This window comes from Tenrec ecaudatus, chromosome 7, assembly GCF_050624435.1.
Source record: "Tenrec ecaudatus isolate mTenEca1 chromosome 7, mTenEca1.hap1, whole genome shotgun sequence".
In the NCBI taxonomy this organism is placed as follows: Eukaryota; Metazoa; Chordata; class Mammalia; order Afrosoricida; family Tenrecidae; genus Tenrec; species Tenrec ecaudatus.
The window spans coordinates 42113835-42139434 of record NC_134536.1 but is presented as its reverse complement, the minus strand read 5'-3'; the positions used below and the strand labels follow the sequence as shown (position 1 = coordinate 42139434).

Genomic DNA, 25600 nt, shown 5'->3' with positions numbered 1-25600 from the left:
TCTCTAAAAGTTTTCAAACTGTATCCTTGGATTCCAAAGCTCAATGTAGAGACGGAGCGTGTCTTACCACACTCCCTCCAAGTACATGTAGGATCTTCTAGATAGAGACCCTTGTACTAACTTTTTCTTTTTCTCCATCATTAATACTCTTCCACTGGCTTGCATAGCTAATTATTTCTCATCATTCAATTTTTACTTGAAGGTGACCTCTTCGAAGAGATGTCCTGGATCACTGGTTTAATGTGGTTTCCAAGACTCCCTCTTTGATATTATTTTAGTAGCACTTAGTACATTCTGATATTTCCCCATTATTTTTATGTCAGTGTGTTGTAATTTCCTGCCACCCCTAGGGTGGAATTGCTGAGAGAACAGGAACCAAGTGTCTTATTCAGCACGCACTGTGGATGTTCCGGATGCCCAGGATGGTGCCCGGCAAAGATTAGGTTCGCTGGATAAATACTTGTGGAATGAGTAAATAAATGAACCATCCTTGGCAGGACTTCAGAATGAAAGTCAATGCTGTTCTTGTCCTCAGGACTATTCTAGGTCCCATTTCTACTCCAGCCTGTTCCGCTTCCTCTGCAGGAAAAAGCGTGACCACTGACTCTGTGCAGCTTTACCTTCAAACCAAACTGCACCCACAGACACTCCAACTCCGGGTGAACCCCACGGGGCAGAGGAGCGCTCCCCGGCAGGGTTTCCAAGGTTGTCATCTTTACAAAGCAGATGGCCTTGAAGTAGCTGCTGGGTTCCAAGGGCTGAACTTGTGTGGAGCGGCCAAGTCCATGACCAGTGCAATCAGCGCTCGTGATCTTTGGAGAACTTCATGGAATATAAGTACAAGAACACTAGCTATTATCTCCTGATAGAGAGGGTGGAACTCTAAAGCCGGTGTCCTCAAACTATGGCCCACGGGCAACATGCGGCCCGCCCAGGACATTTATCCGGCGCGCCAGGTGTTTTTGCCCCATTTGCTTTTTTACTTCAAAATAAGATATGTACACTGTGGGTAAGAATTTGTTCACAGCATTTTTTAAAACTATAGTCCGGCCCTCCAATGAGTCTGAGGGACAGTGAACTGTTTAAAGAGTCTGAGGACCCCTGCTCCAGAGTCTCACAATTGAGTCACCAATTGAGCAAATAGGCCTTCACCAAATGAACCTGGTATTGAACACAGGTCATGTGACATTTTGTTTCCAAATTTTTATATATTTTAATACTATAAACACACAAACACAGCATTCTATTTGTAATTCTGATGCAGCATCTCACTAAACCTAATACATGGATACGCAAAAAAATTTGTGTTGTTACTCTGCTTATGATTGTTAGTGTTTTTTAAAACGTTTAAGTGAAGGAGAGGGAAGAAAACAAATAGAAATCTATCTAACACTGATGGGGCTACACCACTGTCAGACCTTTGTGAGCCTTAACTCACGACCAAGTGCCAAGTGTGTTGTAATAACCATTTACTCACAGGAAGTTCAGTATCTATTTCCAGATGTTATATTGGTGCTGCTGTTGCCAGTGCCAAGATGTAAAGATGTTTAGCTTTCAACCAAACTCTGACCTCCAGATGCTAGAACTTTTCCATTCTTTATTACATCCATGAATAATGACTTGGTATAAATTTACAAGTATAGATCTTACTTTTCAGCATAAAATGAGAATTGATTTACTGTTTCCAGAAAGCTGAGAAGAATGATTTTTAAAAGATCATTCAGAGAATATTAAGAATCTGATTTGCACCAGGGATTTCCATTTGTGTGTGCAATGGTTATTTGTACTACTACATGCAGAAATAACATGTAGCCGCTACTTTTCTAGTGACGGTGTTTCAGAATAGCATTTAAAAATTGAAAAAGCTAAAATGAACTGTAAATTGTACATTGGATTAGTGGCTGCTTAAATTTTCACAGTTCAAAATTTGTTTAAATTCTTAACTCACTCTACCAAAGACAGCACTGGAATGCATATATTATTGCCAAAATTTAATGCTTTAAATGGCGAGAGATGGTAACCATGCCAGGCAGTCCCTAGATCATTCCTCTGTATGATCTTCTCTCAACTTACAAGCTTATACTAATCTAGGTAACTTAGTTTTCCATTGTGTTCTAGATTTTGAAAGTAAAGCCACCACAGCAGGACATATTGGTTAAAGAGAGTGGTGATACCAGGAGGGAAGCTGGGGTAGAAAGGGGGAACTGATCACAAGGATCTACATATAACCTCCCCCCTGGGGGATGGGCAACAGAGAAGTGGGTGAAGGGAAACGCTGGGCAATGTAAGATATGATAAAATAATAATTTATAAATTACCAAGGGTTCATGAGGGAGGGGGGAAGCAGGGAAGGAAGTGGGGTTAAGGAAAATGAAGAGCTGATTCCAGGAGGTCAAACGGAAAGCGAGTTGTGAGAAAGATGAGGGCAACGAATGTATAAGTGTTCTTTACACAACTGATGTCTATGTGGATTGTGATAAGTTGTATGAGCCCCAATAAATGATTTTATATATATATATATATATATATATATAAAATGCCACATGGTTTTGTTTTCCCCTTGAAAAGCTGAAGTTTGCTTCACGTCCCACAAGCAGTCTCAAATACAACAAAATCAGTATTTGAAATGAAAATAAGTAGAGCTCACAGAGAAATTAAAATTGTACAGCAAGGCAAATATCTAAGAAACAAGCTGAATTCTAATCAATTAACAAAATTTGTGGACAAAATAAAGGAGGGAATAATACATGCAGAATTGTTTACATCTTAGTTTTTATCATATCCCAGTTGACATTGCGTTGATTCTAATTTATGGTCAGCCCGCGTTCATCAATGTAGCACTGTTTTTCACAAGGTTTCCAATGGCTGATTTCTAGAAGCACATTTGAAAAGCGGTGGTGAGAAAGGGGACTGCACAACATCAGAAACAATTAAACTGATTCAAACTAAATGGATCTTGCTTTGTTGTGTGTTTGGCCAGAAGCCGTGGTTTAGTAGGATTCAATCAGATTTCCTGTTACATGTAGATTACTCTATCAAATATACACAAAATAATTAACAAAGAGGTACAGAAAATGAAGGAATAATAAGGGTGTTAGTTCAGATTCAACAAGGCTAGGCTAAGCACAACTGAGTCGTTACACAAAAGACCAGCTTCACTTCAACTCTTTCTATTTAGAGAGAACAAACTCCTGAACAAAAGCAAAATTAAAAAAAAAAAAGTCATAGGATGAACAATGTCTACCTAAAGGTTAAAAAACGACTGGAGCAGCTCCAAGCCCATGTTTTGCCCCCATCATGTGCTGCTCCAAACATCAATAAAGTGCCTCCTTTTCCCAAGAGTCTCTCAGACTTCCCTTATAAATCTTTGGCCAGAAATATATCCACATGACCAACCCTACTTGGAAAGAAAGTTGGGAAAGTAAGGGAGAATAAAATCCTATCAATGTAGAATAAAGTAAAATAATTTTTGAGCCTACAATATGGTTTTATGAGAAAATGAACCAAATCACTTATACCTTTTATAGATAAAGAAGTTATATCTATAAGGTATGTAGTGACAACCCTTGGCAACCTCCACCCCACATGCTTTCTAAAGCCAGGCTCCCCAGGGATGATAGATAGAGGACCAACAAAAAAGAGACGCATTCCAAGACCTATAACACAAATGCTATCCCTTCATTTTCACTCTGTAGGGATGATTTATGAGCTGAGCTGGATCTTCTATAGCCTACCTCCAATGCTCAGACAGGAATCTTAGAGGATTCTTATTTAAGTAAACAATCATGTAGTTTAAATCCCAATCTTCATAGACCGAAAGCCAGCATGAGCTCTGGATTTTAACAAATCTAGCTATTGCCAAAATACCAGTAAATCACATGTTATAATAAAACCTTTTAAAAAGAGACAAAATTAGAAAATGTCACGCCCTTCCAGACATTTCATTTTTCAAACCAATGAAAATTTTCAGAAGAAAATAAATTGTGAAAGTTGAATGTTTGTTGAGTTAGGGAATGGCACACTCCGTTATATTATCACTTTGCAATTTCTAGCCAAACCCCTATAGTTTTCAACATGCATCATTTTTGTGATTAATGAAGTACACCCAGTTAATGGAAGACAGCATATTAGGTTTCCACTAATAGGTTCGCAAGTTATAACCGCCTGCCTCATTTGGTAACAACCTTGCTGCTCAGTAAGAAAGTAATGGATTTAATCCCAGAGCAGAGCTTAGTTTTATGCATATAAACCAGGTCAAACTTTCAGACAGTAGAAAACTACAGTTATAGAGGTGTCCTGATGATCTTCAGTTGAAATATAACACTGAGATAATGCCAATACAGAATGTTTTACCTTATAAAGTACAATCATTTAACTAATCTACAGTATATTTTTGAGTCCAATAAAAATACATAAGAGAATTAACATCTTGTAACCATGGCAAATAAATATACTATGGTAACACATACACCAAGGTAAAAACAACAGCTATTGTTCTGCATACAGAGTGAGAAATGCAGATCAGTTCCTTATGCATTCCTGGAGGAACCAGGAACCCTTCTGGAGGAATAATGGTAGCGAGTTGAGCTGCTAACTGCAAGGTCAGCAATTCGAAACCACCAGTCAGTTTATGGGAGAAAGACAGATATTTCTACCACTTTGGTGGCATAATGGTTATGTACTGAGCTGTAATCCTCAAGGGCTGCAGCTCCTAGGGAGAAAGACCAGGCTTTCTCCTTCCTTTCAAGGGTTACAGTCTTGGAAACCCATAGGGGCAGTTCTACCCTGCGCTACAGGGCCTCTATGAGTCAGCATCAGCTCAACGGCAGTGGGTGAAAGAGTAAGTCTTGGAGACTCACTCCATCCCTCTAATATAGCTAAACAGAAAATAGCATGCCTGCAGCTTAGAAAATGACAGGGCACAGCTTCCAAAAAGCACCCATAACACTCGCCTTTACACATTATTCTTTTTTGCTAGAGTGCTTTTCACAGGTATTACTCAATAGCATATATCACAAACTGCAAAACGGTCGGTTCAGGTTGTAGAGGTTCTATGCAACACCATTTGCATCTTGACATAATTTTCGCCAGCCCTACTAATAATGAATTTGTCCGGACAAGTCTAATAAGAAAATTTACTCAGAATTAGATGTGCAACAGGAACCACAGGTATATACTGTGGTCACGGCTGTCATAGAGAATTACTCTCTCTCTCTCCCCCTCCCTCCCTCTCTCTCTCTCTCTCTCTCTCTCTCTCTCTCTCTCTCTCTCTCTCTCTCTCTCTCTCTCTCTCTCGAGTATTTTTTCATTTTCTTTATGAAAGGTTTCTAGGATCGCAATCAATTACGTGACCAGGTATTTGATTACAGGAAACTATGAAGAATATATTTATTCCTATATAAAGCAAGTTTAACACCTCCCTTTGTATAAATATAGATGGTGTGTTAGTCTGGGTTCTTTAGAGAAACAAATCCACAGAAACTCATATGTATAAGAGAGAGTTTTATAAAGGTTAAGTTCACATCAAAAAAATCCCAACCCAGTGCTGTGCAAGCCCACAAGGCCAACAATAACCCGTATGTCTGACACCAATCCACAAAGTCCTCCTCCATCTCAGAAAACACACACAATGACACCAACTGCAGGAGAAAAGCTGAGTCAGTGAATGTGAAAGTATCTCAGCACTGGCAGGGGCATCCACACAGCTGCTTCAGCACCCAGGGCTGCATCAGAGTAGATCCATGTGGCTTCTCCTTGGGGATGTCCTGCAGGAAGTAAGCCTTGCCAGCTAAAACAGGCAACTGGCTAAGGCAGCTGCACCCCGGTCTGATCATCAGAAAGCAAGAGATCTGAGAACTAGAAAGGCAAGGCTAACTGAGCCATTTATCCCTCTGCCCTTCAATTAACCCCATATGTGTTTATGGGCCAGGTTGGCACAATAAACTAACTACTTCAGATGGTCCTAGTCTTACACAAGAATAAAAATCAAGGGCCCATATTCTCGCAATACAAGTGGAAAGCTGGCCTAGACTAACTGGTACTTACAACAATTGAGTTTCTCTTCAGAAAGTACCACCACTCAAGTAAGCTATCAAAAAATTCTCCCATGTTTGGAATAAAATCTAGCACTTGCCAAACCATTGACAGATGAATGCTATAAAAAATTATGAGATATTTGATATTTTATGGTTTAAGGGACATGAAAACTCTGTCCATCTAAGTTTTCCATAAGTCTATTTCCTGTATTAAATTAAATCATAAAACACAATAAAATCTAATAATTGATTTCACTGAGATGACATTTTAACACTTGCTTCCTCATTTTTTAAGTTGGGGGTAAAAAACTGAATTCAGTAATGTATTCATAACAGAAAAAGAAAACAGATAGTACAAGAGGTAGTCCTTGCTTGCTAGGAAGTAGTAATAAGCTAATAAATTCTTGGTAACTTTCTAAAGAAGTTGGGAGAGGATCAACCTCAGGCTGGGTTACAAAGCTGCAGAGGAAACAACCTGGCAGAAAATGACCTTTCTACAAATACAGTAAGTTCAAAGGGCTGACCATCACAGAACTCCAGGATTATGACAAGAATCATCCAAAAGTATTCTTTGGAGATCACCTGAGTGACATGTCAGAGAACCAGAAATTGAACTTTTATTTATGGTCATGGCTGGGCCATATGCCGGTGTGTACACACACACATCAAGCAGCTTCAAAACGTTCACGGGAAAATTCCATTAGCTTTCAACTCGATGTTTCCATAATCTTTTAAAAGCAGCATGGTACACACATCTTTATGGATTAAACTACCTAGAATTGCATGCATTTACTTCCAGTAAAGAATAATAATAATATTTAATTTCAATAATAAATAGTATATATTACATAACAATATACTACATATTATATAAATAATATATCCTGTATATTATGATATAATAAATAATATCTATAATAATTGCATGCATTTACTGCCAGTAAAGAATAATAAATAAAATACAGACCAAATAAAACTATTTATTGGGGATATTAGTATCCCTGTAGAGATGTCAGGTCTGTGTTTGCTTCCTAACCAGGAGGCTGGCAGTTCGAACCTGCCAATCCAATGAAGATATGACTATCTGTTGAGCAATAACAGAATTAACTCCCTAGTGGGGTGTTTGGGGAATTAGGGCCATTGCCTTTTTATAATGTACAACAATTATTATGGATATCTAAGCATGCACCGAGGGCCAATGTCTCATATGTCCAATAATACCAAAGCTATGAAGAAATCCAAGTGTCCCATGCACTCTGATCCTGTCCCTAAAGTGTGTCCTCCTACATGCCTCTACAAGGATCCAAAGCCTGACTTCTCTCTAGTGATGGTCTGTTATGATGAGAAAAAAGAGCTTTTCCCTATCTAAATAACCCATTCTATTTAAATATAGCCTATTTTATTATCCCAGGAGAACAGCACTATATTCCCAAGCACCCCTGATTAATACAATGTTCTGTTTAAAACAAACTTTTCACAGGGAAAAAATGGTTGGGGAATAGAAAGCTCCAAATAGCAAACATTTTACTACTTTTCTTGCAGAGCTTCGATAAAAATGTTTTATAGCCTGAAGTGTACAGCTATCAAATCTAAACTTCTGTGAGCATACCTCGACTGCTCTGTCATTAGCTCTAACAATTCTAATCACTACCAGTGAGAGCCTTCACAAAGGAAAATAAAGCATCCCCAAAGCCGTCACATTTTGGCTCCAAAGCTATATTCTACTAGGAGAGTGTGTCCACAAAAAGAAAAGAAAGGGGAAAAAATATATGTGTGTGTGTGTGTATCTATATCTCTCCGTCCTGCAGTGCTTTGTGTTTCTTCTATCTAATCTAAGCCATTAAACTCATGTTCTCTACGTAAAAAGAAGGGGCGGTACCCACAAAGAGAGAAAAAGAAAGATGGAGGGAGGTGGCGCAGAGAAGAAAGGAAGATTAGAAAGAAACGGAGAGAGCTCCATTTTTGTTGGTCTTTGTTTGAGTTTCCTGGTTGTTTAGACGCAGGATCTCAGGATTTAACAGGCAAGCACATAATAGGGTTTGTGCCTTTTAAACATAGTTTCACTACCTACTGTAAATATTCGAGTATAAGCCAACCCAAATATCAGCTGAGGCACCTAATTTTACCACAAAAACTTGGCTTATACACGAATATATACGGTAAATATTTGTCAGTTTGAATGACCTATCTTAAACTGTCTCACATGATCCATTCCACAGGGGTCCTGATAAATCATCCCAATCCTAATATGATAATGAACTGCACAATTTGTAGATTACAATTCTAATCATTCTACTGGAATATGGACCAATCACGATGCAAGAATAAGGACCAATGGGTAAACTGGGATTGAGATCAGTCAATGGGGTTCCCACCTCCCGCCCCTATAAAATCCAGTGATGTAACCCTAGACTGGGTCCTCTTCCTCCAATACTGAGGCTGCTTGCACTGTGAGTGCAGCATAATTTCCTTATTAAACCTCTGCTCCACTTACTGTCTTGTCTTGATGTGCTACATGTGTAGCTTCCTCTCTTTTGGCAGCAAACCACTCGGGAGAAACTTGCTAGCTTTTCTCCCAGGAAGAATAGTCCAGCAACTACTTGGCTTTGGGCAGATAGCAATATTAATCTAACTTTTTGGTAAACACACACCACGGGTCTGACACTTCTCTAAACAACTTTCATGTGTTAATTCATTTAATGCATTAACCTCAAAAATACGGTACACTATGGGGACAAAAGCAGGCAAACACAGAACAGGTTAAGGGATCCGCTGAAGGCTATACTGCAGAGGCAGGATATTCTGAAGCTGATGATGGCAGAATCCATATGCCCTCTCTTGAGCTGACAACACCAAGATTCGTGATTTAGAGAATCATGTTTGCCTTTATTTCCCCATCTCATGAATAGCATGTTGTCCTTTTTCAAATTTGATGTTAACCTATAAGGGGTTAAAAGCTGGTTTGGCTTCCTAAGAACCAGCAGCCCCCAGCATAAAGGACTGATTACCGCATCTAACAAATACGTGGTCACACACTGTTCACGCTTCTGGCTGGTGGGCTATCTGGGAAGCGTAAATCAAATCAAAGATACACTAAGTCTGACTCGATATTTATTTCCCAATAAACAGCCCTGGAGATATAGTGGTTATGCAGCGTGGGGCTGCAATCACACCATAAGCGGTTTGAAACCACCAGCAGCTCCCCCAAAGAAAGTCTGGCTTTCTACTCCCATAAAACAGTTTGTTGCTGCTGTAATTAGGTACCGTTATAATTCCCGTCCATAAACAATTAGGGTCTCTGAATCCCACAGGGAGTCATTATGAGTCAGCACTGCCTCTGGCAGTAAGTTTGGTGGTTTTAAAAGTTGGAAAATGGAGGGAATGTGGGGTGGAAAGGGGAACTTATTATAAGAATCTATGTAGAACCTCCTACCTGGGGGATGGACAAGAGAGAAGTGGGCAAGGGGAGATGTCGGACAGTATAAGATATGACAAAATAATAACAATTTATGAATTATGAAGTGTTCATGAGGTATGGGGGAGTGGGGAGGAAGGAGGGAAATGAGGAGCCGATATTAAGGGCTCAAGTAGAAGGCAAATGTTCTGAGAATGATGATGGTAACAAATGTACAGATGTGCTTGACACAATGGATGGATGGATAGATTGTGCTAAGAATTGTACGAGCCCCCAATAACATGATTTAAAAATAAAAGGAGAAGAAAGTTGGCAAAGGAAGAACTGGGGTGGTCAATGATCTTTTAGGGGTGGTGGTCCCTTCCCTTACTTCCAGTAGTGTGAGTATTATGCAGAAATGCTCCCAAATGAATTAAAAAATGCTTCTTGCCTTTTGACTGCGTTCGCCTGTTGCATGAGGAGAAGTTAGCATATAAAACAGGGGGTGGCCACATAAGGAAAAGCCCCAGCAGATGAGATAACCTCTACGAAAGAAAAGCTATGAATCTCCCTTGGAAACCCTACCCAAGCTGTGCACAGTGGCAATGTCCTAGCCAATAAGGTCTATTGGAGGCACAGTTTTTGCTAATAGAAATCCCAACCCAACTCCCTGCCGTGGAGTCCATTCTGACTCACAGTGACTCTACATCAGGTTTCTTTTACTGTAAATCTTTGCTAGAGTGAAGTCACTCAGTGCCAACAAGTAGCAACCCTGTAAGAGAGAGTAGAACTGCCCCTGTGAGTTTTCTGGTGATGAACCACAGAACTATCCTGTAGTTCTCTAGTTCTTTAACATGTCCTCCCTTTACTATCATGGTTTATGTTCGTTTTACTTCATTAAGCATATTAGATTTGCATATGTTCATTTGTATACTCAAGATGGTTTGGTACATGAAAGTCAAGAGCGATAACCCATCAGAAAGAGTAACAGGAGTAATGGATCCCTGAGGGTACAGGAAGATTTGGGGTGGAGCTGGGGAAATGGGGAACTGACAGCATTGATAACTGTATAACACTACTCGAAGGGATGGAACAACAGAATTGTATCTGAATGGATATATTGTATTGTGTGAGATATGGAAAGAGAGAGGGAGAGACTATAACTCTTAATAGGGGTATAAAGCCCCGTTTTTCTCCCATAGGTGGCTGGCAGTTTCACACTTAAAACGCTGATATTGACAGGCCAGTTTGTAACCACTGCACCACCATAGCTCCTCAGGACTAGACAGCCTCAACGATAAACCAGGAAGCCACAAGTGGGTTTGACCTTGTGGTTAGCAGTCTACTAGCACAACTCTGTAATGTAAGAAAAAGGGGCTATTGGGGCGGGATGCCATAGGACGACCCATCACAAGCATGGATATATTGCCATCCCTCCAACAAGGGGGACACATAACAAATGTGATGAAGGGAGGCAATGGACATTGTAAGGTATGAAGTAGCAATAATAATATATAATTGATCAAGGATTCACAAGGGTGGGAGAGTGGGGATGGGGGCAAACAAAGGAGGAGCTCATAGCAAGGGCTCATGTAGAAAGAAATATTGATGGCAACCTATGTGTAAGTGTGTTTAATACAATTGAATGATGGGATGTTCTAAGATTTTTAAGAGTCCCCCCAATAAAATGATTAATAAAAAGAGAGGGATAAAAGGGGGCTTAAAAATTAAGAAAACAAATGTCTAAGGTAGATGTTTTATAAAAAGTGTAAACTCCTTGAAGATAAGAAAATTGTAGAGCCAAAGGCAACCACTTCTATGAATAGCACACCTCCACCAAAGTAGGGTCTGATACAGAGGGGGAAACATGCAATGTTTCTTTAATAGAGAAAATTACTAAGAGCCTGGAGATTAGCAAAGTATAATGGCTGTATTTTAATTTAAAAATCCATAAGTATTCTGCATTAGTCAAAAGTGTTTCCAAGCTATTTCCTAATAGCAAATATGCTACGTAAATATATTTTATGGGATGGTGGTTTCTTCTAATAATTGATGTACAGGTACAATTGGGTATCTAAGTGACAGAATTGATAAAAACATCAATCAAGTAGTTTATTGAACACTAAGCACATGAATAAAAAATACTCTGCTCTGTTATTTGCTTTCATTGATTGTTACGTTTTGCAGCTTAAGGAAAAAAGAAGGGGAGGCAAAATAATCAATTAAGAAACAACTTAGGGTCCAAATTTTAATCTTTAACAAAGAAACATTTGCCCATAGAATGTGACTATAAAACAACAATCAAAGGAACCACAGCTTTCCAGTCAACTCCAAATCATAGTGACCCTGTAAGACAGAGTAGAGCCCTTAGAGATCCCAAGGCTTGAAGTGTGGACAGAATTATTACACTGTCACACCTTTCTCCCATAGAGAAGCCAGTGGTTCCATCCACCACTGACTGCTCATTAACATTTGAGTGCTTTATTACTGTGTCACCTCATTCGCTGCTATCAAATGGATGCAAACTCATAGCAACCATTTGGGCCAGGTCGTTAAGGAAGTAGAAAGCCTGGCCTTCCACTAAGACTCCGCATTCTGCCAAGGAAACTCGGAGACTCCGCATTCTGCCAACGAAACTCAGGCCCATCGAGTCATTCCTGACTCATAGCGACCATACAGGACGGTGAGACCTGTCCCGGTGGGTTGCTGAGACTGTACCTTTTTACAGGCATAGAAAACCTTGTCTTTCTCTCTTGGAACAGCTGGTAGATTTGAACTGCTGGTATCGCTACTCACCGACTACTGTGTAACTACTGTGACATCAGGGCTTTATCTTTCGGTTAGATCTCCAAAAATCACTGGCCAGGCTGGAACTTGCTTGCACACACTATGCACATATAACCCAGGGAGCTTCATCATGTGAAATGAGACTGAACAAAAGAAGTACGCATCCAGGGTGGATATAATAGTTCATCTTTAAAACTAGCATTGCAGAGCTCTGTACTGTTAGAAAAAAAATCTGTGCATAAATATGCTGAGATGTCTTCAAGTATTAAGATCACTTTACTAATTAACGTTAAAGATGAAGCTTATAAAAACTTGGGGGAAATATTTATACCACTTATTAAAAAAATGAAACCATACTTTTTTTCTATTTATCAAATTCTACTTGTATTTCCTTTGTTATTGTTGTTGCTTTTAAAGTAATGTTAATGTTTTGATTCCATAAACAAATAATGGACCCAAGTAGCAAATAAGAGAACTCAGTACAGGCAATGTGACTCTAGCACCTACATTTTAATTTGGTAACGAACTATTATTTGTATCTTTATTTGTTGTCAGGAGAGACAAGAAGGGCACATTGCTTGGCAAAGTATTGCGACAGTATAAAGGAAGAAGACCCTCAACAAGATGGACTGACAGGGTGGCTGCACGCATGGGCACAAACCTAAGAACAATTGTGAGGGGGGCCCAGGACCTGGCAGGGTTTTGTTCTGTGTACACAGGGTCACTATGAATCAGAATTGACTGGTAAGACCTAACTACAACATTTTGTTTTATACAGACCAAATTCCTTGAGAGTTTATCCTGCTGAATGAAAGCCATTTCTTTTCATTATTATGTTAAACGCTAATGACAGCTTCCTACAAAATCAGTACAATTACAATGCCATTGTGGGAGTGGCCCATTGTTGACAAGCCATCAACTTACTGAATGCCTAAGACAAACCCACTGAAGTGGCTGCAATCACCCATACCACTGCCCTACCCACTCCCCTACCACACAAGTATCCCTCCCAAAGTCGTGGGCTCTTAAAAAGCAGATGGCTCTCCCAGACTGAAGAAAAATAATTCTGTTTGGAAATAATGGAATCAACTAATATCTTATGAAAAATTCATTAAAACCTAAATCAGAACATAATCCAAGAACCTTGCCATTTGGAACCATGCCTATAAAATAAGTGGTGTTTAATAAAATAGAAAAACCAATGCAAGATAAAGCAATTAAAATGATATATTTCTTTTTTAGTTATTTTTTAAAGAATAAAGAGAAGACTAACCTGAAAAAATAGTCTATTTTTACAAACCAGAATTGAACTGTTATTAGTTTATAAACTATACAAAGGCCATAATAAAACATGTTTACATAAATAAATTTACATTGGGCTCTATTATGAGGTACCCAAATTAAGTATTTTAGAAGTGAAACCTAAGGTCAAATATAAAAATGAGCTTTAAAAAGGATGGCTTCCTACTTTCAGATATTGAACCTTAGTAATAAGAGTTATAGAACAATTCCCACACTGGTAAATGGATTTCCCCCCTAAATTATATAAATTGACTCACCAGAAGAAAATATGGACACTATTAATTGTCTAGTTTAATCATAATTAGATTAGTGATTCTGGAGAGAAAAATCCGAAGTCATTGTAAACCGCTTCCTTAGGTCCACAGTTCTATCTTGGTTCAGGGTACAAAGGAGTCCCAGTATCAAAGGTAAGTTACAGAGGTCATAGTAAGTCTTCAAAGGGATGAAGACACAGACACATCAGGAGAGAGGCGATTAGCACAGGATCATAAAACCAGCCAAGGATTCATAGTCAGGATGCTAGTTAAATAAGGCATGCAACAAAGGAAAACTGTCACACACTCATGGTTGATGGCTGATCAATACATCACAGTTACAGGTGGGACTAAGAAATCAGGAACAGGACCATCCTTCAGACAAATAAATTCTACTACATAGACAAGCTTAGAAGATTGGTCCAGGGCAGTCAGGTCATGGGTGATAGGGCATGAGTCATGAATATTGTCCTGATTATGGTGAGCTCCATTAACAACACACCCAAGGGCAATCCATTCCAAAAAAGGGCTGCCTCTCCCTGGGCTGGCAGGAGAGAGGTAGAGATACCATATATACTCATGTATAAACCGAGTTGTGTGGTAAAATTAGGTGCCTCGGTGGATATTCGGGTTGGCTTATATTCGAGATATATGGTAATTCAATTTTCAATGCACTCTGCCTGAGGGCAAGATAATCTTCATCCTTGGTTAATGGCCAGAAGGAATTCAATGGAGGCTTAATCCACGTGGGGACTCAAAATGGATTTGGAGTTTCACTGTTATCCATCATCTTCTGCAAAGGTTGTGCAGAGAATTTAAATTCTAATATCATTCTTTAGACTTCACTCCTCAACCTATACAGTAATATTTGTTTACTTATTTCCCATATTCAATTTTGTTGACAAGAATATAATTTTTCAAATACCCTTCAGCATAAGTTTCTCCTGAATCATTATGCCATGTCCATTTTCTAAATATGATGATAAGAAGTCAGTAAACGAAAACATCCTGAAGATTTCACAACCAAAAATAGTAAACTCACTGCCATGGAGACTCCAGAGCAGGGGTCCTGAAACTACAGCCAGCGGGCCATATGCGGCCCACTAAGGACACTTTTCCTGTCCACCGGGTGTTTCCCCCCCCTTTTTTTTTACTTCAAAATAAGATATGTTCAATGTGCATAGGAATTTGTTCATCGTTTTCTTTTTTAAACTCTAGTCTGGCCCTCCAATGGGTCTGAGGGACAGTGAATTGGCCCCCTGTTTACAAAATCTAAGGACCCCTACTCCAGAGGGTTTCCAAGACTTGAATTATTTACAGAAATAGAAAGACCAGTCTCTCTTCCAAGGAGCTGCAGCTGGTTTTGAACCGATGACCATGCAGATCGCAGCCCAACATGTAACCACTACTCTACCAGAACTATAGATATATATCAGCTAATAAACAGTGCGTTGAGGAGGGAAAAAAAACGGTGTGTTGCTGAACAACCAACAAGTTTTCCACAAGAGCAACTTTCTTCCCTACATTTAGAGATATTTTCTCATCTTTAAAGTTTTTGTGTTAATGCATGTGAATATTTCCTTAAGAATGGAAGGGGGAGGGGGAGCCAGAGGGACAATCTCTTACTCTTAATGGTGAATGCATATTACACATAAAGCCAGATCCAAGGACATCAAAGCATAAACGGAAAAGCACAGATGTTTACCTGATATTCGTTGGGCCAAAAGGTGCTCACTGCTAGCTCAGCCCGAAGCCAATCTCTACCGGTGAAGCCAGTCACGTTCCAAATGGGATTGGCAAGAGGTCCTTTATTCACTCGAACGAGGATGTTCAAAGTGCCAGGATTCAGGCCTCTCTGGCTATATAACAGGTAACTGAAATCAATGCAGTGAGTGTCATTCTCCTTCATGGTAGGCAGCTGAAGTCTGGCTTTTTCTCCAGGGTCATGCTTCGAAGAGTCCACCATCATATAGGAACCTGAAATGACATCAGATAAAGCTAAATCGACATTTAAGTAAAATGGAAAATCTAGTCATCATAAAATAGCAAACTGACTCAGAAGCTCTCCCATGTGACCCACGGAATACTTTCTAAGCCACGTTGTTACAAGTGCACCACATGGATTCGCTTGTTTAGGTTTCCCAGCAATCTGTTTCATGCCTCTTTTATAAGTTAAGAAGTTGAGGTATAGGAAGGTTAGTGACAAAGGCACCAAATTATTAAACAGAAGTACATGGCTAAATATAAAAATAGAACTTGAACTCCCACGTCCTAATGAGTCCAGGTCGTCTCCAGAGTAGCCGTCAGTTTTTCCCATATTATTATGGGTTTCAACAGAGACACATGCCAGAAGCATGTAAAGATTCCCACTTATTATACTCAAGGTAAAACCCACTGTTGTTGCCAAATCTGTATTTTTCTTCAACATAATTTTAACCAAAATGCACCAGATATAAGGTTACAAAATGAACGCTCGGTCCTCTCTTGGTTAGTCTGTCCTTGTCAACTGCTGAAATCAATCAGATGTCCGTACTCTCATTAACTGATAAACACTCATTGGTGACTAGCCAAACTAAGTCAGTTAACCCTCTACCACACGTTCAAATCATGAGAAATCGAAGCCCTCCAACTCCAACCGCAACAAATGTATAAATCTAATCAAATCGATTCAGTGGTAATTTCTGGTTCCGAGTTTTGGTGGAGATTTCATATGACAATGCTTTCACACAGTCCAGACAATGAACATTTACTACTATTATTGTTCATTTCATTTTTTCCCAATTCACCTTTCCTGTGAGCGGGAATTCCTTCACCCAATGCTCACATATGATTTAATAAAACACATTGTTCATGTACATCTTTTAGTATGCCTTAAAAAAAAAAAGAAAAGAAAGCAGGATATCCTGGATCCCAACCCAATTTATAGAAGCAGGATGCTTCTATTCTTGGATGTTTCTCTATTTAGAAGTCCACAGCATATTTGATGAAATATTTCATCATATTCACTCTTTTGCCATAGCAGAACGATTGCTTTTAACTGCTCCCTGCCAGAGATCTTGAATAGATTATGTACAGTTATCAGGCCCCAGACTCTTCAAATAGAAGTTTTTATTTTGTTGTGTTTTGTTTTCAATGACCCAGTAACGCATTTGAATGAGCTGTACAATTCTACATCAATTTTGGCTTTTGAGTGTCCATTTTAAAATAGTGATTTCTAAATGACTTACTGGCTTCCAAATAGTCATTTTCTTCCATTAAATATGCACTGCCTCACATTTTAATTATATAGTGTGATATTTACCATTAAAGCTACTTAGCAATTTTCAGTCAGCTTCACTTTAAAGTTACAATAATTTTCTTATTAAAAATGGAGAGCAAATTATATTAATTTGAAGCATTATCAATTGGGTCATTATAAAGACAAAGGTCATAAAATAAAAGCCTGTGCAAACTATTTCAACATTTCTTGGACATTTAATTCAAGTTAAATAATAAAGTAACTGCTAATAACCCATTCCTATAGAATGGTTCTGCCAAGTAGGCTTCTTTCTAGGCAATCTGATTACTGCCACATCTTCTAATAGTGGACGTTTATTCCACAGCTCCAGAAAACGAAAGAGCAGGCGCTAGCTCCAGAAGCTGTAAAATGCTTCTGCAGACTGACTTGATACAGTGGCAATTTACCCAGTAGGAATCATGGACATGGTAGCTGCCTGTTTGACACCAGATTCTACCTCTATCGTCCTGAGCACAGAAACACTATGATATTCTTATCAAGTTCTAAAAAAAAAAAATTACTTCTGCAGTCTTCTGGAATAACTGACTACCAGTTTTCTTAGGTATTGTTTTAAGATTATTTGCTATTGTTCTAGCTCCAGCTAAATGATCACTCAGATTTCTAATAAAACTTAATACTATTTACTTGTGATTCATCTCTCTTCGTTAAGCTTAGTCATAAAATAATATCTCAGTTCACACACATATCACATACCAAAAATTTTACTTTGGCCTTACACATATTCTTTAGTCTCAAGCAATGGAGAATGCCAAAATATAATTAAAGATTGGCAAAACACACACGCCTCTTTCTAGAGAGTACTCTGTCAATGAAAATAAATAAATAGGAAAAACAAAATAATATGTATCCTCTGCTCTGAAAATTCTAAACCAATGTCTGCATCCTAGGTAAATGTGTACCTGTGCAGAGTTATAGTAAAAACAAGTGCAATTTTCATAATGCCACTTTTAAACAGAGAATAATGAAAATATGAGGAACATGAAATGAATAATAATGAATACTTTAAAACTAAAGAGAGGTTTCATACCTTTTAATATAAATCCTACATGCAACCCACAGAGTTTAACAGTATCTTGGCATTCAAAAATGCACAATACAAGTATCAGAAACTTGCCATATCAATCTGTAAATCATACTCCTAGGAATACAATATTAACCTAGAAATAGGATTAATCATAAAGTAAATAATACATGGACCTCCATATTACATGTTAAAACTCATCTATATCTATTTATATGTGTATATATAGCTTTTACTTTATTAAGGTAATATTATTATTATTTTAAATCATTTTATTATATTAGGGACTCATACAACTCTTTTTACGATCTGTACACACATCATTTTTGTCCAGCACATTTGTATCCTGCCTCTGCTCTGCCTGCCTCCTGTTAAATTGCCCGCTGAGCCCAGGAGCCAGGAGCAGTACTGTGGATTCTAGATTCATTTAGCCAATCTCTGTTCTTTCAGTTCAGCATCCACCAGCCTATGGTCTTCCTGTTTCATCTTCATCTTCCCACTTCATCAGACCCTGCAGCTATAGGAGTCAGGTGAAGCCTCCAGCTTAGATCTTAGCCACAGACTTGAACCCGACAGGACTTGACTCACTTCTACGATTGTGTGAGCCATTTGTTGATATACATCTCTTTCTACTTACCCACATGTACAAGCATCCCTAGTTTTGCTTCTCAAAAGAACCCACCCTAGCACATGCTGGGAAGAAGTGCTGACCAGGCCAGGGCTAGGAGAGACTGCCTACCCTGGGCATGGCACATAACTACCAGAAGCTACCCAGCAACAACATGGAGGCAGAGGAAAACCAGACTTTATTTTATGCTAAATTCTCCTTGCATTGCCCTCTACTGACAAATCTTAGCATTGAGTGTTCACTGAACATTATTACAGTGAGCCACACTAGGAAGGTAAAAATCCACTGTCACCATGCAGGAGCGAACGGATTAATTTGGAGCAGCAAAGGGAGAGGGGGAGGAAGCGCACACAGCTAACAGGGTCTCATATATGGTAGAAGTTTCAGAGAGTTGTTAGTGGTTGGCTGACTCACTGACTAGAAATCCTGCTTCCATCTACTAGACGAGGAAAAGAGAGAGGAAAACATTCCGAGAATATAACAATATATAAATGATGGGAAAAGACTAGCTCCTCTTAGATGCGAGATCATTCTCAGAAAACAACAACAAAAACATAGAAATTGAAGCTGGTTTATGAAACTTCTGGACAGAATAATTTCATGGAAAGGTAAATTATCTAGAAATGGATATTTAACAATTTTGTCAGCGCCACAACTGTGCATATAAACTCTCTATTAAAGCAGCATTTCTCAAATATTGTAGTCTCGAGATGCCTTTGCTACCTCCATGATCATTAGGACCTTAAGGACTTTTCTGACAGTTGTAGCCTATCAATATCGATCAGATCAGAATTTTGTGCGGAGTGTTTATTAACTATCACAACCATAAACCTTTACATTATCCCATAAAGCACAATGTAATTTTCCAGATTACAAAGCACAGTCAGAAAGGGGGGATTATTTTTACTTCTAAATATCTGATTCAATAGAAGCTAACTAGATCCTCATTTTCACTCCTTCCTTCAATCTGTTATGATATTTGCCGCCGAGTCAATTCTGATTCAGACTCATAAGAAAATGAAAAGGGGGATGGAGGCGGAGGTAGAGGGGAGACTAATACCTTAATGTGATGACGAAAACAGTACGGACCTCGCAGATTCCCTGTAAGGAGTCTTGGGGACCCATGGTGGTCCCTGGGCTGCGTGGGAGAACATCTATATTTCCCAGACATAATTCCTTTTATCTTCATGCTCTAATGAGAACATTATTAGCACTTTTATTTATATTGAGTCTACTTCACTCATTCTGTCTCTGCAGGGTTTAGTGATGTACTCTATGAAATCCGTTAAGAAACAAAACTCTTCACTGGGGTGTGGGATGCCTGGGGAATGAAAATTGAAAACGCAGAATTGTCCTACACCACTATGAATACAAAGAGCTTTCTCCCATGCTAGCTTCCCAGCCTCAGAGAAGCAGGATGGTGAGCATGAAGAAAAAAAGGTAGAGAAGACAAAGTAATAGTCGTTTTGTTTATTCTCAAGGCCCTTTAGAATAGCTATCAAAGCACCAACTCACTGTGCAAAAACAGTTCTTGGCACCGAATGCGATCTCAGTAGAAATGAAAAGCATGCCAGAAAGGGGTGGCCTGGAAAAACTAAACACACCCTCCTGTAACGCAGCTTCATGCCCAGCTAGGTTAAGGGGCGACAATCAGGATCTGTGGGTAAAGACAGAGTTCTGACGACTGAAATCATGATTTGGGTCCCAGCCCATCTGTGATCATTTGGGGAGTGGATGGGGCTGCTGAAGACCATCTGATTCCCCTGCTCTTCACAACCTCTTTCTCTTCCTGATGGCTTTCTTCACGCCACGGGATTAAGCGACAACATAATATACTCATTGACTGAAACAAAGAATCGGTGAGCGTTTCCCCAGTGGCTCTTTTTCCTCTTGCAATCCACTAGCCGTTCTTTTTTGTACAATTTCAAACGACCTGAATCCTGTATTTTTCTTCACTAGTTTTCTTTTTTGTGTGTACACATTGTCACCAACTTTAATCTTCACTAGTTTTCTCAAGCAAGGATTTCTCCACAGGAAACTAAAATAGGTTCCAATAAAGATTTGTTATTTCCATAATTGCAGTTCTACAATAGACTTCCACAAGGAACCAGATTATTTATTTATTTATTGAGTAGAACATGCAATTAATATTTTTTCATCCCATGCAGGGCCATCCAATGGCCTCATGTTGTCATGAGAACAAAATAAAATCCTGGTCCTCTGTTCAGACATATCAATTTCAGTATGACCCAGCCCCTGCCTTCCACTCAGTCCTTTCCTACTCCTCTTGCTTGACATGCTCCAGATATTGCGGGTTTCATTTGTCTACTTCGAAGACTAGCTTACGCCTGCATCAAAACACTCTGGTGTTGCACACTTAAGTGCTCAGCTGCAAACCAAACACCAGCAGCTCTTACACATCCCCTGCTCTGTGGGAGAAAAACATGGCAGTCTGCTTCCATGAAAATTACAGCCTAGGAATCGCTATAGGGCAATGTTACCTGCTCCTAAATTCTATGAAGCAGTTCTACTTTGTAGCTATGAGTCAGAATGAAGACCAGGCCACACATCCACGCTTGCTTCAGTGTTGTCCCTGCTTGCTTGCTCTTCTGCTGGCTTATTTTTCATTGTCTAGGTCTTAACTCAAATGCCACCTACTTGTGAAACAAAACCGGGTTTGAAAACTAGTTTTCTCCAAATGATCTAACATCATTACTCTTTTGTATTCCCTTCAAAGTGTGTATAACTTCCTAAAGTTACCTTATTTGGCTACATTGTAGAAAAACTCTTGGCATTGCAGAAAAACTGGGCAAAGTTAAGACTTTCGCCCATCTGTTTGTAAAAAAGCAAAGACCAAGATCTGGGAAGTAATAAAAACCCACCTACTACCATAGTATTGATCACAACTCAGAGTAGCCCTAAAGGACTGGGTGGAATTGATCCTTAGGGTCAACTAGTGTATCTGTATGGAAGCAGATGGCCTCATCCTTCTCACGTGCTGGGTTTGCAGCACCCAAGGTGAGGACCAAAGGCCAATGCTTAAGCAACCCACGGTGCTACCAGAGCTATGTGGAATGTGAGAGGTGCTTTATAATACTTTGTTTTTAGATTGATGAATAAATAATAAAGTGTGTGCTTATCACCACAAGGATATCACCATAATGTACAATCCTGATCTTCAAACTTGATGGAAACAAAGTCCTATACCACTCTATGGGTGGGGCGGGTGGGGGGGGGGGGAAGAACGGGACTAACATACAATCAAACCAAAAATTATGCCACTCAAGCTTTTCCCATACAGTTTCCTTTCTGTTCCCTGCCTCATTTCAAGGTGCTTCGCTGGTTCAACAAGTCTCTAAACACAATTGGTGCCAGTTTTTCCACATATTTTTAAGTTGCTTATTTTCTCCTTAAGACAAACACACAGAGATATATTCAAAACAGAAATAAAAAGATTTCTATTTTGGTACAAAAAGAGATTTACGTGAACATGCATGGATTCTTTTGTTCTTTTTGTAGCTTGAAACCTTACTGCGCTGAAATGCCAAGTCTTGAAATCATCAAACTAATGTTACAAGAGTTCTTTCTTTGTCTCCTTCAGCTTCTGGTAGCTCATGGCAATAGCTGGCATTATGGAGGGTGTAAGTGAATCTCCTCGTGTGCATGTAAAACCTGGATGAAGAGTAAGAAAGATCACAGAAGAATCGACGCATTTGAATTATGGTGTTGGCGAAGACCACTGAAAGTATCCTGAATTTCCAGAAAAACAAAACAAAAAAACTTCTTTAAGGGTGGAGAGACTCCATCTTATATACTTTGGGACATGTCATTAAGAGATGACAGTCCCAGACGAAGGGCATCATGAGCAATAAGCTAGAGAGAGGGTCAGCGACCCTTGGTGAGATGGGTTGACGAAGAGGCTGTAACAACGTGCGCAGCCATTATAATTGTGAGGCCAGAGAAAGAGGGGAGTGTTTAGTTTTGTTGTACATAGGCACCAACTCGATAGCACCTACCACCACCAAGTAACTCATTAGGGTCTGAATGCACCGGTTTTCCCATTTATAAGACACCTCTCAAAAGGAACCAGGCTTAGGACTCATCCTAATTTCATATGACCTCATATCAGAAAACAATTACAAGTGCTCACGTACTGCCAGGTTTAGGTTTCAGAGACCAGGATGCTAAGCGAAATCTGCTTTTATGAGAATGTGGTGGGGGACCACATCAAATCACAAAATAGAAGCTGGCTACATGAAGACACGACTGCAAGATCTCATTGGGACATAACTGCAAATCACCGAGAATTTTGGTCCAACAAACTTAACATACAACCTCAACCATCACAGCCAGCACACTCTTTCCTTGCACCTCAGCATGTTTTGCAATCAGCTGGATGTCCTTAATGTGTGAAAGAGTAAGATAGTAGATTGTTTACAGTTGTTGACATTGAGTTACCAGATAATGAGATAGTTAATGTGAGTAGAGTGTGTATTTTGAAACAGGGCCCATTCACTGGTACGAGGTTTAAGATTTTAATAGATCTTTGAGGGGGAGAGGGGGTTCCTCAGGATGATAATAATTCAATCTAAAACCATACCCTATATCATTCTGTTTTCTAGAATGAGGTTCACATTATAAAACGTCAAACTAGAGAATGTAAACTTGCATCTAAAATGGCAAAACATAAAATAACAAATTGTATCTCCAAATAGCTTTAGTCTTCCTAAAAATGTTACTTCCATTGCCTTGGCAAACTATAAAACTCCTTCATTTACATTCTTCCAGGATAAAATATATCTTAATCCCTGAGCAACAGCTCTATATTTGTACTAGGTAACCAACTTATATTTGAAGATAAAAAATATATGTGTCCTTCAGACAAGTTTCACAACCTGCAGAAGCAACCAACCCTAAAAAGGGGTTTTTGAATTAAAATCAGTGCATTTATCCTTTGAGGGAGACTAGTTTCCTCAGGACCCTTATTGCTACACGGTAAGATTCAGGAACTGGGCCAAACATTCTTCTGTAGCTTTATCTTCTTGCCCCACAACATCTAAGAAAGCAAAGCAGGAATCACCTTCATTCTTACTTTAACCATCCAAACTTCGGTTCTAATAGTGTGACCTAAAAAAACCTGTCCAAGGCAGTAATGAAGCTGTGAATACACCTGTCTCCTTTATCGAAGAAGCTGGTTTTATGATGTGTTGTATTACTCTTGCAATGACCCTCCAAGACTCCAAGGTCCGCTACTTCCAGCACATGCATTCAATTCGATCAGCTGCACAACTAACTTAACCTCCGTCTGCAGTTCCTCATCTTAACTGTGTTCCCCAAACCCCCTCAAGGCTGCTGTGCAGAAGAAAGGAAATCAGTTCTATGAGACACGTGCCTAGAAGGGTAGAAAGGTCTCAATATTTTCGGTTGGATACAGTCCTCGCTTTCTTTAGTCAAGGGGAGAGAATATAAAACTAGAGAATTTATGGGGGAAAAAAAACACTTTCAAAGGTAACAACCAGGATTACAATAGTAAAGACCAGTGACTTAGTATCTCCTAGCTGAGTCGACATAACCCCCCCCCCTTTCCTACTCACTCTTCCTTTCACAACTGGTCCTCGGGTCTCTCCTGCCCTTTCCTCTCTAACCCTCCTTCTCGGGTCTCCTTCTTTGAAATCCGATGTTACTTTTAAACTCAAATCCAGCCCTCAGAAGCACACATACACATACACATACCGACACAGGCACATGAACAACCCCTTCACCAAAAGTTTTAAATGATTCATAGATCCACAATTAAAACTCCTGTTCTAATATTTTCTCTTATTCCTGAAACACTGGTGCTCCCCATGACTATCCATCCTGCATAGCTTTTATGTTATGTTTTGAAAGACAGTCACTAAAATTAAAACATCCTTGAGAGAGAATAATCAGAGTTCTATTACCCCAGAAGGAAAACAGCCTTTGTCCAGGATTCAATTTTGTAATCATCGCTTGGATACTGAAAGGAATCAAGATCAGAAAGAACAATGAAGGGTAAGAGAGTGCAGTTCAGCCTGCAGTCCCCAGAAACTATCTAACACTAAACATCAAGCTCAAGTTTCCAGCCTATGATTAGGGGACACTTCAACTCTATTAATAATGGATGGCAAGAACTGAACGTCAGCTGAGGATGACAATACAATATGCATTTTCATATCAATGAGTTATTCCCAAAGTCACACTTTTGTACCAGTGGTTGCATTATGTCTGGAGGTAACTAAAATTATTTTAATGCACTAGTAGACCACTCCTCATGAATAAGCAAATTGAAAGTAATAGTCAATTAGAGGAGAGCTCAGATGGACAGAGTGTCTCAAATGAATCCTCACGTTTCTCAGCTGAGTCCTCAGGTTCAAGGGTAATCTGTCACAGGAGAAGTTCAACTGGTAATCAAGGAAGTTCACCTTTTATTAAACCTGAATGACAATTAAGGCTGCTGATTACAACAGAAGATGTTATAAAAGATTCCAAAGGAAGAAATAGCATATGATGAAATGAAAACATATGCCTGTGTACAAAATAGATAAGAATCTACCCTCCACAGCCAATCTGGAGTAAAATTAGCAGAATGTCCCTTCTACTTTCTACCTGTCCCAGTCGTCCATTCCTGTCTGCTACCATCTTCCTGATGAAAATCTGAGTACCAGAAAAGCTAAGTATTATCTGATATAATAAAAGTAATGGGTTGGAAAGGGGGAACCAATTACAAGGATCTACATATGATCTCCTCCCTGGGGGACAGACAACAGAAAAGTGGGTGAAGGGAGACGTCAGACAGGGCAAGATATAACAAAATAATAATTTATAAATTATTAAGGTTCATGAGGGAGGGGGGGTGGAGA

General features: G+C 39.3%; 1 protein-coding gene and 1 pseudogene across 2 annotated transcripts in view; one reads left to right on the top strand and one right to left on the bottom strand.

Annotated features, from left to right (window-relative positions):
• PTPRK (protein tyrosine phosphatase receptor type K) overlaps positions 1 to 25600 on the bottom strand; it is a 634437-nt gene that overhangs the window by 369113 nt on the left and 239724 nt on the right. For both annotated transcript variants that reach the window (XM_075554571.1, XM_075554572.1), the window contains exon 3: positions 15478 to 15749. In XM_075554571.1, the coding sequence (XP_075410686.1) occupies positions 15478 to 15749 (272 nt within the window). The remainder of the gene's footprint in view (positions 1 to 15477; positions 15750 to 25600) is intronic.
• LOC142453913 (U4 spliceosomal RNA) lies at positions 10018 to 10180 on the top strand (annotated as a pseudogene).